Source organism: Cololabis saira, chromosome 6 (genome assembly GCF_033807715.1).
Source record: "Cololabis saira isolate AMF1-May2022 chromosome 6, fColSai1.1, whole genome shotgun sequence".
Classification (NCBI taxonomy): domain Eukaryota; kingdom Metazoa; phylum Chordata; class Actinopteri; order Beloniformes; family Belonidae; genus Cololabis; species Cololabis saira.
The window spans coordinates 23,689,103-23,706,866 of record NC_084592.1 but is presented as its reverse complement, the minus strand read 5'-3'; the positions used below and the strand labels follow the sequence as shown (position 1 = coordinate 23,706,866).

At 40.1% G+C, this 17,764-nt stretch overlaps 1 protein-coding gene across 1 annotated transcript in view; it reads right to left on the bottom strand.

The window, feature by feature from the left end:
* Nucleotides 1-1,124: 1,124 nt before the first annotated feature.
* The window catches only part of LOC133446041 (receptor tyrosine-protein kinase erbB-4-like), a 377,138-nt gene continuing 360,498 nt past the window's right edge, over nucleotides 1,125-17,764 (bottom strand). Inside the window, exons 23-28 of the mRNA XM_061723735.1 lie at nucleotides 14,889-15,035; nucleotides 12,312-12,409; nucleotides 10,104-10,274; nucleotides 5,519-5,762; nucleotides 4,718-4,846; nucleotides 1,125-4,546 (exon numbers count right to left, since the gene is read on the bottom strand). Of these exons, the coding sequence (XP_061579719.1) occupies nucleotides 3,876-4,546; nucleotides 4,718-4,846; nucleotides 5,519-5,762; nucleotides 10,104-10,274; nucleotides 12,312-12,409; nucleotides 14,889-15,035 (1,460 nt within the window). The 3' untranslated portion in view covers nucleotides 1,125-3,875. The remainder of the gene's footprint in view (nucleotides 4,547-4,717; nucleotides 4,847-5,518; nucleotides 5,763-10,103; nucleotides 10,275-12,311; nucleotides 12,410-14,888; nucleotides 15,036-17,764) is intronic.

The window sequence follows — 17,764 nt, the reverse complement described above, 5'->3', positions numbered from 1 at the left end:
CACCTTCTCCCTCCTGGCTTTTGTTACATTGATGCATTGGTTGGGTAACATTTCTTGAATGCTAATAACCTCGTTTTAACCTCACTGCGGGATTACAACCTATTGCCTGTCGTTCAGGGCTTCCTAGCCGGTGCATGGGGCTGATATGTTGGGTGACATGATTTCCCAACAGAACAACAAGGGAAAGTGGATGGATTAGCATTCAAAAAGTTAAAAGCCCCTGTGACGGTTGCCAGCTGAGAGTACCAGCAGGTTTTCTCTTTCACAGATTGGCTTTTATTTCTCCATCGAGACCCATTTCAAAGCCTTTTGGAGACTCTATGCTGCTCTTGTTGCTCTTGGACACATGGCCATATACTGGTTTTCAAGAACTGCTGCTGATACATCATAGGTGATAACGTTAGAAAACTAACTTTCACAGGGAGGAGGGATTTTTCACTTCACACAGGAAATATCAGCAGATCTAAAGCAGGTAAATCAGATTAGAAACAGAACAGAGCCAATCCCAAAGTGATACTGTACTTAACACAGTAAAAATCACCATGAAATTCACATTTCCACCGAATTTCATCTGTGCATCTACTCTGGTATTATGGCACTAATCTATCTTCCATTATGCTCTTTTTTTTCAATAGGTTTGATGTCCCTTTACGATTTTGCAATTTGTGCCTCAGCTGGAGCTCAACTAGATGAATATTATTTCCCATAAAACCTGAGAGGCGGAGAAAACAATGTGCCAGGGCAACATCTGTGCTTTGTACAGTAGTAAATCATCAGCTCTGCTCATCTGAATATTGAACACAGAGGTACACGGTTCTGTAACAGTGCTTGTACAATGATGCGCTCATCAGTGGTGAGACATGCACAAAAATTGGCCAGTCCCCGTCAACAATATAACATTATTGCCAATTACATACAGTTGACAGTATGGTGTAAGTCATATATTAAGGGAAGTGTGGTGTAATATTGCAACATCAATGAACAGTATATTAAAATATGGTACATTTTCTAGTCAGTCACTACATTAAGTTAATTTTGACGTATTCCAAGTATCTTCTTGGTGAAAGGTGCTCAACCCATTCTCACCTCCCAATTTATCACAGAAGGACCCTGGGTTTTGATTACTTTTCACTTTTCATTGTGCAGGATAGATAAACCAAACGGAAGTCACTGAAAAACTTAAATGATGCCACAAGACAGTAGCTAAATGGTATCTTACATTGTGGTGGCAAATATCACTATGGTAACCCAGAAATCAGAGGAAAAGAAGTGTGCCTTAAAAGAGCCGCTCAAAGTTGGAAATGAAGATGTATTTTGCTTTACTCATGTTTTTACCAAAACCAAAGATACAGTTTTCCTGCTTGAATGTATTAAAACAGTGACTGAAAACAAAAGTATTCAGAAGGAACCTAAAATGAAAGTTTGATGATGATGACAGGCATTTCAAGTCCAGTCACAGAACTTTGTTTCTCTTGCTGGCAGGCCTTTCACTTATTTCTCCACAACCAGCCCAGTATAGAGCTTCATCGGTTGTTGAAAGCCCTCACCACGTATGCAAGTACTCTGAAGCCCCACTGAAAATGTCTACCCAGTGCTAAAAATGTGGGTCCCATTGGTTCGTGTCCAAGTGTCATTATGGGACAAAGTTGGAGTGGGAATGTGTTGAAACTTCAGTATATGTCATATTTTAAACAACAGTGGAAAAAAAGTGCATGATTATGATGGAAATGTTGAATTTGAAAAGGATTCATGTAGGAGGGAATAATCCATAATGAAGTAAGCTATTATGGGTAAAGTAGGAAATGACATACACTCCGTGTTTAACAGCTTATCAGTTTCTGGATCTTCCACCAGCATTTTAAAAGGTCAACATCAGATCAAAGGAGTGCCTCTTTACTGAGTTAAAACCTAGACAATCGCCATATTTCCCTGATGGTCAATATTATTGTGCCACACAGCCTCGATGAACTCTCTCACTGTATATCTTTGCAGCAATAATGTTTCCTTGTCAGTAAAATGGTGTTGAAACTAAAATGTTGAGTCACCGTAAATTATGATTACAAGATGGTGAACAAAATGCCATCATTGCCATTTGAAATGAGACTAATAGCAAAGTCAATTAGCTGTCCCAGAGCATTTGGTGCTATTAAATAGTGAGCAGTGTCTAAATTAGGCTTCAAAGTCATCTGGCGACAGATGCTAGTGGTCTCCATCAGAGTTTAATGTGGCATCTGACAGGACTGTGTAAGTTCAGGAAGCCAGCCATCAGTAGATTCAGTACCAAGTTGTTATATCTCACCATTAATTTCTCACAAAAGGAAGTGTGCCATTTTGATCAATTGTTTGATTATAAAATGGTCTATTTTGAGAATTTTGACAGCCCGTCCACCAATCCCACCTCAGCCATAAGTAACAGGAGCTCGTGACTCGTGAGTCTTGTACACTGGAATAAAACAAAAAAACATAGTCACACTTGTCTTTGATATATTCTTCCCAAACGGGGCTTGGTCCAGGAGGTCTTTATCCAGGATTGGGACTTTCTTGTAGTGACTTAAGTGGATTTTTTTCACCTCTGAAGGGTTAACCTCTTTGCCATCTTCCCAGTGCTCTTTTGCTGCGTGTTATTTGTGCGGTTTACACCATTTTCTTGTGGCTAACACAATACATAGTAAGACAAAGTAACACAGTAAACATATCCCTGATGAATGAAATCAAATGAAACAGTAAAGGTTTCCAAAATCATTTTGTGTTGAAATATATCCCTAAAATGATTTCCCCATGTCCTCTGTAAAAGTAACAATGGACTGGTTTAGTGCAGTTTGGATTTGTCTGATAAACGGGGAACGGGACTGAAAACACAAGTAGGAATTAAAGGGTCATCTTCTAAGCAATCAGCTTTTTAAATTCCACCGTAGCCATGTCATAATCTATCAAATGCTTTCAACCTGGTGCGAGGTGATTTCACAGCTGCGGTGACATTTTCTTTCGCGTTGACCCCTTTTCCTGCGCCGCACCACTGACTGCCATCATTGGCACGCTCCGTCTCGGAGTACAAGGTCAGTCTCCTCCAGAATCCATTTCATGTAGCAGCAGATTCATCCGTCAGAGCGTGTTTTTACAGGTGAATTAATGTATGGTTATTATTGGTGTGTCGAGCCTTCAGGCATGTTAACTTGATCCAGGTATGAGATGTGTGTGCGTTACATCACCGATGCAGTAAAATGTAAAACTCAAAGAAGCATGTGGGCAGGAGAGGAAGCCACATCTGGCTTAACAGCATGAGCACAGGTTCACTGGTAAGTCAAGAAACATCTCTGAATGCACTTTTTCGCATTATTGACTGCACCCACGCAATAGCAATTTGTGAATACAGCAAGTTACACATCTAGCTGGATGGAAAATGCATAATAAACCATGTTGAGCAATGATTCATGGGTGCATAAAGTAATCTTCTAAGGTCATGAAAACAATCCTCTTTGGACTACCCGCAGTTTATTTCTCATTTTTTCCTCATTAACAACTTATTTTCAATATTTGATTGTGTTTGTGTGCCTCTGTGACGCTAGAGGTGCCAGAGCAGTTTTCTCCAGGACAGAAACACCTTCACAGAGTTGTGTAATTGCTTCAGGGGTCATGGCTGAGAATGAAGTTAACAAAGATGGTCTTGAGTGTCAGTTGAGGCTCTCAGTGACAGTTACTGCAGCTCTGTCATGAAAAGGCAGATCCTTAGGGTGAGAATACATGATTTTGTAAAAGACAGTGTTCAGAGAAGGTGCAAAGGGAACCCAGGTAGAGAAGTACGACACGGAAAAGAGAGGATTATCCTTCTCCACCATGTCTTTCTATTCATCCTACCAGGTGCTACAGGCTGGTCACTACACCACAGTGTTCCTCTGCCTGTAAGGAGGGGGTGGCAATACATTTCCAGCTTTCATAGCAGCCTCGGACAAGTATTCCTGGTTTTCGGCCACAGCAGGCCGAATCCGTCCATTCTGCCGGTAGAAGAAACGTGTGCTGCAGTCCTGCAGGTACTCAGGGTTGTGCAGTGAGGACTTCGGAGGGAGACTGTGCTGCCAGTATTCAGGATTGTCAAAAGTGGCTTTCTTGCCTTTCTTATCAAACATTATGGTGCTGCTGGTGATGCCTGAGTGCAGAGCATGTCCTGAATGTCCAGGATGCAAGGTATGTGATGGATACGACGGGTGGGGGAGGTGGCCGGGGTTCACCACGTATCCAGAGGTGGAAACGATGTGGCTTGATGTTGATGGGTTCACTGTCTGCTGGAGTGATTGGGCAGCAGAGGACGCGGAGCCAGCGAAGGAGATTGCGCCAGCCAATCCATTCTTGTCCCCGGGGTTAAGGAATGTATTCAGGTACAGCGGCTCGTTGGCATACTCGTCGTTGCCGTGGGAGGACTGGCTCTTGGGGGCTGCAGCGGCTCCAGCCAAGTGCAGCGTGTGGCAGGTGGCTCGATCAAACGCCACATGAGCGTCGCCATTCCTTCGACGCGTGACAAAGGGGTTTTCCTCTACAGGGTTGAGATAATCTGGATATAAAAAGAAGTATGTGAGACCAGCAGAAAGAGTATTCATTTCTACTATCAAGAGCTAGAAAATACCACAGATGTTACCTCAAATGTGCATAATTACCATCTTTAGCAAAACATTTGAAAACTTCATTAACATATTTAGTGTCTCTTAGAAGTTTTAAACTCAACCTGAAGCGTTCTTGTCTCTCATGGCCGTCATGTAGCCATCCTTTTCCTTGTCTCCCTTTGCTCCTCTTTCTACTATATTACCAGTAGGATCTGCGCTGTAACGCTGTCCATTACCAACCTCCCCTCCGCCTTGGGAAGCAAAAGACAGAGAGGGAACAAGACAGACGTTTAAAATACATCATCCAGGAGAGGATCCTGGACAGAGATGCGTGCCATCTAGTGTAGTTGTGTCCTTTCTATAACAGTCACTTTTCCCCAGTAAGCAAGATTCATGCATTTTCAGTGGAGTGCATTCTTGTGTTCTGCAACTGCTGTATCTGTCCTGAGAGATGCACTTTATTTTTATTTATCAGCTACTGGACTCATGTTTCATATTATGGCATTACATGAGGTATTTTGAGACACAGGCAACTGAGCTCTGGAGCAAATGGAGCAGATGAATCCATATTGTTGAAAGAGAGACCAACCAGTCTAGAGTGGACAATTCTGCTTTTCTTTTTTCTTTTTCTTTTTTTTTACTGGCCACAGTTGCTATGGGATAGGTGGGAGGAGGTATTGAGATACTGGAAATATATATATATATATATATATATATATATATATATATATATATATATATATATATATATATATATATATATATATATATATTCCTCCATCCTACACGCGGAATGTTTGGATCACACACACACAAATCTCCTCACTCATTATTTGTAGGATCGGTCTGTGTGCAGCGTGCTTGGATGATTCTTCAAAAGCATCCCTGTTCAAGAGTTGTTGTCAAATCAGATCCTACTTCACCTTGTCCTGCGGTGAGAGCTGCACCGGCTCCGAGGGTGCTTGACCTTGGCGAGGCCTGCTTCCTCAGCGTGCCGTTGCAGCGAGGGTCGTCCTGGCCGCCACGGACAAATCCCCCGCTAATCTGCCCCCCTGAAGGGAGGTCCTGTGGGGGGAGGCCGCCTGCAGACATGGGGGGAGCCACTCTGGGGAGGCTGGCCAGCATGTCCTCCATTGTGAAACTGGAATCCTGGCAGCCAAACTGGTTCTGAATTGAAGCAGAGAATGATATGGTTTAGTTGGGGCAGCAGTGTGCGTCTGCTAGCTACAGCAACCTCCATGAGATAAATACAAGTATGAAACACTTTTTGAACGGTTCCGCTGTTGTATTTGAATATGACAGGCAGGGGAGACAAACAGCAGTGTCAAACAATAATGTGGCAGCATGACTACCACAGTTTAATTAAAAAGGATTTTAATTAAAAAGCTTCATGCTGTAAAGTCTTAAAGTAGTCATATCAGCTGTGTCCTGCTGTGTGCATTTGTATCTACTCCCATTAAGAAAGGGAAAAAAAAAAGTAGTCGTCTTCAGAGCCTGTCAGGGAGCTTTACTCTGATTTATCTTTGTTCAGTCATTTTTAAAGCTAGTGTTTTGCTTCATTTTTCCAATAATTTTCTAATTTTACCTACCACTGAGTCTGAAAGGTCACACCACAAGTCAAAAAGTTTCTTGTTTTTCTGTTTTTGCAGCAAATTATATTTTTATTCGAGGGTTCATTTTTATTTTTTGGCAAGGATTTTATTCCTGCCAACAAAAAAACCCCAACAAAAAAATAAAAATCAGCAGTTAGGCATCCATAAACAAGTGGGTACTCCGGAATATTTCAAGTAACAGATAAAACTTTTTTGTTGAGTTTCAAAATTTCTTGAAAAAAATTCCATCTTATTCTATATTTACGTCTAAATTACTCTTGACATATCTCTCAGCGGTTGCTGTACAAACTACAAAAAGTGCCTTGACTTCAAATATTTCCTGACTTTGCTACCGTCATAGCTGAAAGCAGAGATGGAGGGTGTTTCTGTGTACAACTTTATTTTCTGCAGCTGTTGCCAGATGGTGAATAGGTCAGGCAGGTTAGTTGTTAGTTAACGGACAGCGAAAGCTCACTCACAGAGGAACCCCCCATTACTTGACTATTTCCAAAATTCCCAAATGAGCAACCTCACAATTCAGACAGACACATCTGTAAAGACCTGATTGGAACTGCTTTGCTATGGAACCAGCAACAGATTTGTGTTAAGGAGACGGAAACTACCTCCATCTTTAAAAGCTTTAGTAAAGCTTATATTTAGTTGCATGCTGATCTGCAGTCGCACCCTCTGACCATCCCAGTGTCTGCTTGTATGTCTGTTTGTTAAAGATGCACCGATCGATCGGCAACCGATCGGGATCGGCCGATTGTGCCCCTATCGTTTTCGGGGGGGGGGGGGGGGTTGACATCCAGTGCCAATCCAGGAAGCCCCTATCGGTTTTGATCGGAGTTCTCAAAATAGTTCAAATCAGGCCGATCCGATGAGTTTACAACAACATTCCCACATCTCAGACCCAGGTCTCCTAACGGGGCGTGGCAATTTCTACAAAACATCAACACTGAAAATGGTAATATTGACAATATATTTGTGCCTTTCCTCTCTCTGTTCCTTCACTGTCTCTGTCCTATCTCTCGCCTTTTTTCTTCCTGTTCCCGGCTGGCCTTTGGCAGGAGGGTTCCCCCTTCTGATGCAGGTCCTGCTCAAAGTTTCTTCCCTCTTAAAGGGGAGTTTTGCCATCCCACTGTTCTGCTTACGGGTTTTCTCCCGCCATTGTTTATTTAATGGTACAAAAGTCATGCTCTGCGTCTCTGATAAGCTCCTACAGGAGGTTAGTACTGTGCTAGATGCTATATAAACACAACTGAATTAACTGAAACCATCTCTGTAGAGGATTTGAATCTGATTTAGGGAAAAACAATTTATTTCATGTGATTTTTGGCTGATTTTGGATATGCTTAAAAAAATGGTACTGGCAGTATGAACCCAGCCTACATTCAAACATTTGCTCCCCAATAAAATAGGTTATACTATCTAGAGGGGTACTGGATGTCACACTCGAGAATGAACATGCCAAAGCAGAAAGGAACAGAAACAGCTCTGAATCCTAGGAAACAAACGACAATCTTGACTCCTTTGCTACAGGCCTTGTAGCCTGAGGAATGTACTTTCTTTTTAGTTACGGTAAAAAAGAAAAAGATGATAATTCAGCTCCAGCCTGCACACGAGGGACTCCCATCCACTAGCATATACCGTATGTGCAGCCAATGTAGCTGCACCAGCATAAAACATTTTTTTTCTTTTTATGGTGAGTACATCATTTTTGCACACACTGAGCAAATAGTTTTTTGCAAGAATAGTGTCTTGTTTGTTGCATCTACCTGTATAAGAAACAGTACATGCTAACATGTTGCAGCTCTTTGCACTGTAACCTTGAAGTTGGTTGACGAGGAATAGATAGAAGTCATCACTTTTGCTGTCATTACACTCTAAAAACAAGTGTATGTAGAACATTCCCCAATGGTAATCCCATTGTTTCTTCATCTACTCTTGTGTCAAGAGTTGCGCAAGAAGTATCACCGTCACTAATGTGTTCCCCAAAGTGTTTTATTTAATAAATTCATCTAAAAGGATTGTTTCAGGGAAAAGAAGGAAGTGTCCCATGCAAATGTTCTTCTACGTTCATCTCTATAGGCATAAGGAGTTTGTGCTTTTGGTTTGACTGTAATGCAAATATTTTCATTGCCACTGCAATAAAAATGAAGATTTTGAAAATAATTAAATGATAACAAATTCCTAGAACAGTTTTCATTCAGATGTTTTATGCAAATGCACCACCAAACATTGTCTAAGTGAGCACTTTGTTGGTTACAACAAAGTGCTCACTAAGGTCATTTTGGTCATAATCAAGACTTCTGTAGATTAATTAAATTGCCTGATATTACTTTGATGAACTTTGCATCCAATTCAATGAGAAATACCCAAGAGTGGAAGCTAATGCTATAATGCTAAATATAGAAGATTACTGGAATACAAATGGCTGAATTCAACTGCGTGACCAGTTATGTGATAACTTTAAGTCCGATGAAAGACTGGAACTTTTAAGAATTGAGGAGATCTGACTCTGAATACCAGTTCTGAAAATGGCAGTTCCTGTGATATAAGAATAGACAAAGTCAAATTAAAGCTCAGGAAATCTGTTTATTTTGTATGTGTGTGTTTATATTTTGAGTGCTGCAGTACATGCTGAGGACAAAAAAATAATTAAAAACATCCTTTAGAGGCTATCTCGAGAATCTGAAAGACTCCTTTGAGTACCTAGGTGTGCCACAGTCAAATGGCATTGGGACGAGAGATAATGTGATGTAAAGACACAAAAGAGAGTGTTCCACCAAACACCAGCACTCTTAATCTCAACCAACGGCTGAGAGATGAGGAGTGAAGATTAGTGAATGTCAGTGTCACTATCTTGGATAAAACAAAGAGTGCCCATGAATAGATTGGGATTAACTGATAAGAGTGCGCTGAAGGGAGGAGAATAAGGAAGGAATAGGGAGAACCATGGAGGCCCAAGGCCCTCCAAGATATTTAGTATCAGCAGGTTCAGAAAGTGCTCAATATCAAGAAATTCTAACGGTGGCTAAAAAAGGCTGACCTGAAGGACGACACAGCGGCAGCCCAATAAACAGATGGTAAACTCTGAAGTCATAGAGGTACAGTAGAGGTCTACCCCTGCACAGTCTGAGGAGCAAGCATTAAGACGTGTCCCTGAGACTGGCATAATGGCTTCAGCAGATTCTGGTTGCAATATCTCAGGTCTCTGTCCAGAGGGCTAAGGCCTCAGAATAAGATACACCGCACAATAATCATACTCCCAGAATTATCATGGAGGACTCGAGCAATACAAGGTTTCTGGATATATTTTTCAAATATACTGTAAGACAAAACAAAAAATTGTGGCAACACTTGAGTCAGAGACAAACATCCAGACAGGTAACATTATATTATATCTTTCCCCAGCTGCCATTGGGCAAGAGACATGAAATGCTCCGCACAGGTCAGGTCAGTAGGAATGATTCTAGAACCCGTATTTTAATGCAAATATCAATATGTAAAAGCTTTATACCGTTTATTTTTTGTGTGTAATTGTGGTGGTTTTCCTCTCGTATTCACTTAAGTTGATGACATAGAAAGGACCTACAGAGACATTACAGTTCCACAAAATGGCAATCAATATCGATGTTCCTGGGTAGTGTATTACTTTTTAAAAAGGTTTTGTTGACTTTTTCTTATACGAAAGAACCACATTTCCTCTTAACACAAAAGAAAAAGTGAAAAAGAATTATCTTCCAAATAAGTTAGGCAATACACATTTATACTGGCTTTAACAACCCACTAATAAGAACAACAAAGTTTGCAGTTTAATATGTCTCGAGTCATCCCAGCATCACAACATTGTTGTTTAAACACGAGGCTGCTCTTTGCCATTAGGTGCGTGCAGATTCTTGACATAAAATACCTGGTTGGAGTCCATCCGTGTGCGTGGAGTGTATGCTAGTGGGGGGATGTTGAAGGAGTGGGGCACCAAGTACTCTTCAGCATCCATCAGGTCCTCCAGCTCCTCCTCATCCAGCAGGCTCTGGAAAAACTTGCTGTCACTGGGGCTGGGCAGCTTCATGCGGTCGTCACCCTGACAACATGTTGATACGATCACACCATTACAATAGAAGTAATCAAATCAAAGGTTTATGTGTGAATCTGAGTTCTTAAATATGAAAACTAACTACGTATTAGTGAGGTAGGAAATGGTAGTAATTATTAGGGCTGTCAATCGATTAGATTTTTTAAATTTGCGATCAATCAAAAGAGTTTCATAGTAAACTCTTGATTAATCACATTTTTTTATGTTCTGTTTAAAGTTTATAAGACCTTTTCAAATTGCAATATTACAGGAGCAGATATCCTTGATTTAAACAAATGGTTGTTGTATTATATTTATAAACATAACCTGTAAATCTAGAAAGGGCAAACATTGTCCCCACAAGCAAATCCTGATGTTGATCTGAGTAATTATAACCTGATGTCCTGATAACTCAGCGAAAGCACCACACTAAGCTTGCATCAGGAGTGAGCAATACTTAAGTTCCAAGCTAACCATCTAGGGATTAAACATCTTTAATAAACATAGCGTGCCTCAAAAGCCACTTTGTTTTGTGTTGTTTGATTTCACATCCATGTCAACTCTGAGGGGAATTATTTTTGTGTAACATATCAGCTAAATTTATATAAAGCGATACTTTTATCTTTTCTCATATGAGGTGTATCCTTTTGATTGACACTCGGCCAATAGCTAGCCATTATCATTTCCTCATCAGTCATAATATAAAGCTAAATAAGTAATTGGCAGTTTAACCCAGCATCTGGTTTCGCCAGTGAAACATCTGAAACCAAATATTTAGCTGTAAACGTCCTGCCCTTGGATATGGGCAGAGACGTTCAATAAACGAGACAGCCCACTACGGTTGGGTTTCCTGTATCTGTGTCACGTGGGTTTTCCCACTGCCACGCCCCTTTAGGAGACTAACAGCAGGTCCTGAGTCTATTGAGTCCTATGGGAAAAGTGAACGTGAGCACAGATTATTAACAATTCCTTCGCCCCATAGTAACCTAAGTAAATATGGGAACCATTTTTCAAAAGCCACAAACCTTCTGAATATTCTGACACTAAAATGGCAATTTTCAGACCGACAGATTAGGAGAAAATGAACTTTGTTTGAGACCTGTCTCTGTCTGAGCAACACACAACTTGACTCTCATAGCTCACTGCAGAACTGCCAAAGTCGTTTTCCCATCTGATAAAATGAAGTTTAAAACTAAAATTAAACTTGCTTCTTTGCTTAATAATACTGTTATTGTTATTATTGAAGTCTTTTTGGAAGTGAAAAATAATATTAGACTGATCTGATAATCTTGTACTGGGCTGATATCAGATAAAGCAGAGCAGATAGAAGGCGGCAGATAAAAGGTAGCAGATAAAAAAAAAACCAGCGGCAAAATAAGGCGCAAATATTAAAGTTGTACTGTATTTAGTGTTGTATGTTCCAAAACGATGTGGGGAGAGGGGCGACCACGCCCACTTAGGAGACAGGAAGTGTATACCATTTCATAACATTGGCAGTAACGGTAATGCGCTATCTTCTGCATAGAGTATCTTTGATATGGGTCAGCTGAAGGAGCTGCTAGTTACAGCAAACTACCTTTAACATATGGTGGACATGTTCCCTTCAGCCTTGAGGGAAACATGGCGGTGGGCTGTACGAGGACTTTGTTTATACAGTCTATGGAAGAGAGAGGCTTCAAAACTGCTCTTCAGAAAACCAATGGGTCACGTGACCGATGTTTCGAGCACTGTTTTTACAGTCTAATACAGCTGTACCACTGGTTTCTTGTTTCTTCAAACTGCAGGTTGGGTCAGGGGTCATATTCCATATGAACTGTGCGTGCATTAAACTTGGGTTAAAAAAAAAATACTGCAGTGAAACACAATTTGCGTTAACTCGTTATAAACTCGTTAACACAATCTGAACTGACCTGAATTGTACAACTGTAACATCCAGTACAATTTGTCATAGACAAATCATGCCTAATTCATTAAAATAACACAAAAAAGATGGATAGGTTAATATTATAAAGGCTTATTCTCATTCCATCATTGCAATGTACCCACCTGGATGACCAGGTATCTCTGGGGATCGCGAGCCATTCGGGTGAACTCCGCAGCCAACTCTTTAAACTTCGGTCGACTGTCTGCATCAATCATCCAGCCTGAAAAATGCACTTGCATCAGTTACTGCCATTCATAGATATCAACAGTAAAGATATAAATACGTAACCGTTGGCTGGATAATACCGTTCCTTATTGACAATAAGACTTTAAATTTGACCCCGTATCAGTATTCTCAGTTGTTTTATCTTCTTTTTTTCTCAGCAGCATCCAACAAGACGAGCTGAGATCCAGTTATTTCCTGACACCATGAACTTTCAGTGAAGGCATATAATTGGGATGAGCAGTGTGTGTGGTATGTGTCAGCGGTAATCAGGCAGTGCAATTCCATAGACCTCAAACTTTGCTCTGAGGCATTCCTCCTACACAGATTGTGGCAAATCTGCATATGTTTATGATGTCTCTTCTGCTATATTTAGATAAAATCATTCATGAAAACCTGGCTTTTATAAAGTTGTTTCTCCTCAACTCTTATTTTTCATTTTAAAAACACATACATTTACAGTGTGACTGATCATTATGGGTATTTAAGTAAGAATAAGAAATGTAAGGAAAGCTAATCGTACAATACCCTGCTCTATGCATCATCCACATAATCCCAATTAACAACTCAACTCCCCCAAAATAAGCAAATTTAGACAATATGTAGACAAAACAACCCACATCATCCCTATCAATTAGATAATGTTGGTAAACAACAAATAACCAGTCTAAACCAAACCAAGCAAGAGTGGTAGTAAAAATCTCATACGTCTACAGCTAAAAGAGATTAACCAGCTTTTATTGAATTCTGTGTTCAAATGTGTTCCTTGATGTGTAATTACAGAGGTATCTTTACTTCAATCACATTTTCCCATTAAAATATACATGCTGTTTCATCACTTGAATGACCATATGGAGCAATGTGCTCTTTTACCACAAGCACACGGACACCACACCAAAGTGATCATGTGATCTGGCTTCAGCTAGAGTCTGTCTACATGTCCAGGGAAATAGGACAGAAAGAAGATGAATGGCTTTGCAATGCACAGACACAGGTTGAATCAGTGTCACACTGATAACTGATCATGTTTTACCTTGATGCATGCTTTCTAGTGTGCAGTGTGATGCTATTAAATAGGTGGAAGCACATCAATGCATTGTATATGCGTGTGTATTTAAGAGTGTGACCTCCGTCCATGCAGTAGTGTGAAAAGAAAGCAGGAGGAAGTCAGGTGATACCAACTCTCTCTGCTGAGAGTGTATCTGCTTGCCAGATTGGCACAATTCAGGCTGACAGTTAAAGCCAAGGCGGTAGTGACAGCCAGAGGCTGGGGCACGCAGAGCAAAGGACAAGGCCGGGTTGACACTGGCACCAAGTCTTTGTCTTGGCAACAGGGACCAAAGGTTCTTGTGCCACATGATTGTATGACAGCAGTGACCAAGCAATAGTAGCAATGTGCTGGTGCTAGTGCTCACATAGCAAACACACGTGAAAAAACAAATGACGACTGCTCCTGTCTTTAGACTTAAAGGGGAACTATTGTGAAAAACAAGTTATTTCTTGCTTTAACATATATAAAGTGGTCTCCCCTCAGCCTGCCAACTCAGAGAAGGAGGAAAGCAACCAAATTCTGCAGTGTCTGTACAGCCGCCCGGATGAGCCGTCCAGTGTGATGTGGCTTCTACGAGCCGTTCAGATTCTGCTCCCGTCGTTACAGAACGATGGGAGCGATGCATGAAACCACAACTAACTCTGGGCGGAACAACAACAACTCCGCCGGCCGGAGCTTGCGCCATTTTTTCGTAGCGGTGTATAGTGTCATTCACGCAGCCAATCAGCACAGGTCCTCATTATCATAGCCTCCCCGCCCACTCAGAATCCTGCATAGATAATGCAGTTAGAGACTGGGAAGATAAAGACATGGCTCAGAGGCTGAATTTCTAATTTATTTAGCAAAAACCATCAAAAGCTTGTTTTTAAGACATTCAAGGCCTGTTTAAAATAGATATTAGATGCCCTAATAGGTCCCCTTTAATATATATTCCAGGCTAAAACATAATTTCTGGTGTAAACACAGCTGCACACCCAGAGAAAATTTAGATCGTTATTTAATATCCACAGACCTTATCTGAGATTTCTTTTTAAATGTTATGAATCCTGTCCAAATCTTTGGTAACAACAGATCAATATCCCCTCAGGCAAATTACCTTACATGATTCTTACCAAAAATAAAGGAAATCATCTGGAAATCTTGTATTACTTGTACTAAAATGTAGAAATTAGGAGTGAAAGGGCTGGACACGGATATGTTAGATGCAATAGAAGAAGCGTCTGAGGTTGCGGTTGTTACATTGGGACTCCTGCCTCTTGCAGATCCAGTTGATGTTTCAATGTGGAATTGCTTCAGAACATATGGTATAACAATATGTGTAAACTCAATTTTGTGTGACTTCTTACACATAGATTACACGCAGGTACAAGAATTTGTGTTAAACTGTGTTGTTGCATTTAGATTCTTTTCTAATACGCTCACTTACACTTGACCATAACCATGTAGACGTCGATGGTGCAGATGGGTGGCTGTGGAAGACGCTCTCCTTTCTCCAGCAGATCTGGAATATCTCTGGTGGAAATTCCATCATACGGTTTCCCTCCAAAGGTCATCAGCTCCCAAATGGTTACGCCTTCAAAGAAGATGGAAAGAAAGAGAAGTATTACATCTAAAAGGCAGGCTCTTCAGTTCGGTGTTCACTGAAGAGGAGCACAAAGAAAAGTATGTTCACAGACTAGATGAAATGTGCAAATAAAGGATAAGGAAGGTGAGAAGAGGGATTGAGAGTGAAGAAAGTAAAGAAGTGAAGAAAGTTAATATGGAGTACATTGAGTGATGAGTAATGGCTTCCATAAACCTAAAAAAAAACAAATGGTCGTTGGGAACATAAGGAGTGTTGCTGAATAAATCTCACCTTTACATTGTGTACACACTGTGCTAGACTTTATCGATGCCTGCACCGTAGTAAAAGATGCTAACTCATAATTTCCCAGTCCTGGGATCAATAAAATACATCTTTATCTTTATCTCTTTTAACCAACTGCTGCAGTTTCCTGTGATAAAGTATTTCCCGCCAGATTTCTTCCATTTTTGCTTTTTTGTCACACTAACATGTTTCAGATTACACATTTTAATACCAGACAAAGGTAACTGGATTCAGTTTTTGAATGATTCATTAAGGAATAACAAAACCAATCCAAACCAACTTGGCCATATGTAAATAGGTAATGGTCCCCTGAACCTTATAATTCACCTTTTAAATTGCTGTGGAGGAATTTTGTCTCATTCTTCTTTGCAGAATTGTTTGAATTCAGCCAAGTTAAAGGCTTTTCAAGCATGGTGCTTTTATACTGTATCCTTGAAGTATTTTAAACCTGTAACAGACATTTCATTAATATCTCGGGAAATTATCAACTTTTGATACATGTGTATATTATATATCCTTTAGAAATGCAGTAGTGTCTTTGTTCATACTAAAAAAGCTATACGAGTGTGTATCGTAGCATGGCGGCATAAAAGGAGATGCAACTTATCTGCTGGGGTATTTGTGGTCAATTTTGAGTTTTGGAAACTTGAAGGAAAGAAGAGCATAGGGTGTGTTTTCCTGCCCGTTTTTTACTCTGACTACTGTGGTTGTGCATTGCCTTATGGAATACAGTATGTAAGGTGGAATGGACGAACGCTTACTGAAAATCTTTCAAGGATCACACAATCAGGGTATTGTATAATGCATATTTTGCAGTTGTTGCATATAGCAGACGTTTTTTTGGCAAAGACTGATCTGGACCAGATTTTTGAGATTAAACAAATTAAAACATGCCAAACTGAGCTAGAATTGTGTTGGGCTTATAATGACTTTATACAAACTTTGCTTTGAATATATTTTCTTTCTGTTCTGAACTTCAAAATGATGTTCTCTTGTGTAAATGATTGTACATTCTACATAGCAGTGGGATATCATCTTTGTGATGTGTTCAAGTGCTATGTTTTTGCCTAGTGGCCTGCTAAGTGAGTAAACACAGCAGGGGGTCCTTTATCACAGGCGTATGTTTGGTGAATTAAAATCCTGAAGCTATGGAGAGAAATAGACATGGAATAACTAGAGAGAAAATACAAAAATGTAAAGAAAAAAAATTGAACAAAAAAAGGAAAAGATGACAGGGATCCAATGAGATCATGGGATTCAAAACAAATGAAAGTGATTATAAAAATAGATAAAGATAAAACTAAATAATCCAATGTGTTCAAGGATGAATGCCTTCAGGTCACTGAGGACAACTGGGGTCATGGACCAAAATCCAGACAAAATGACTGAGAAAACGTCTTTGAACATTACCTAGAACAGCAATAAGTTAAAAAAAAATGACCTCAGTTTATATGAAATAAACCTCATTTGGTTCATGTTACATCTGTTAGGCAGTATCATCATGCTTAAGGATGATGAAACTGTCTGTCTGTTGTCAACAAGTTTAAACTTCCAGATCAACAGAGTGGAGCCAGCGGGTGAAATATAATCTTTTTGATTCCAGCTGAGAGAAAAGTGACCCAAACAGTGTTGCTTGTTTCACTCCTTTAAGTAAAAAACACTCTGCAGTTCTGATAGACCTGGCGCTTTAACATCTTTGTCAACATGGGCCACTCTCTTGAAAATCTGACACTGTTGACAGTTATTACACCTAATTTCTGCTCACAGCATCAATGTGGAATGCTGATTGGTCCAAAGAATCCTGCCTCACCCACAATCACACCGTTTGAAGCCAAACCATGCCAAGTTCTTTTATAAAACACTTTAAAAACACCCACCACTGAACAAAGTGTTGAGAATATGAATGAAATATATTTAGGATAAACTAAATTATGTTAAGATGAAGCACACAAATAAAACATTAAAATAAAAACAAACAATAAAATCAAAATATAAAATAAAATAAATTAAAATAAAATTTTTTCACTGGGTAGAAAGTGAAGCCTGTCAAATGTAACAGTAATTTCATAATTTGGGTTATGCAACAGCAAAAGCCCAATCCCCCCCCAAGTCTTGGTTGTGTCCTTGGTACATCCAAGAGCAGCTGGTCAGCTGATCTGAGTGAACTGGAAGAAAAACTATCACTTCTGTCTTATTTTGTTTCAAGTTTACGAAGTTTAAAGGTATCAAAGCTTTCAGTTCCTCGAGACAGTCATTTAACACTTGTAAGAAGTATGCGTTATCCTTTTTTATGAACACATAGACCTGCGTATCATCTGCATAGCAGTGGAAAACGATTTTGTGTTTTCTAGAAATAAAACCAAGGGACAGGAGTACTGATCCTTGTGAGACCCCACACAACAAAGTTGCAGAGAGGCCTGTCCGGAGAGATTGGT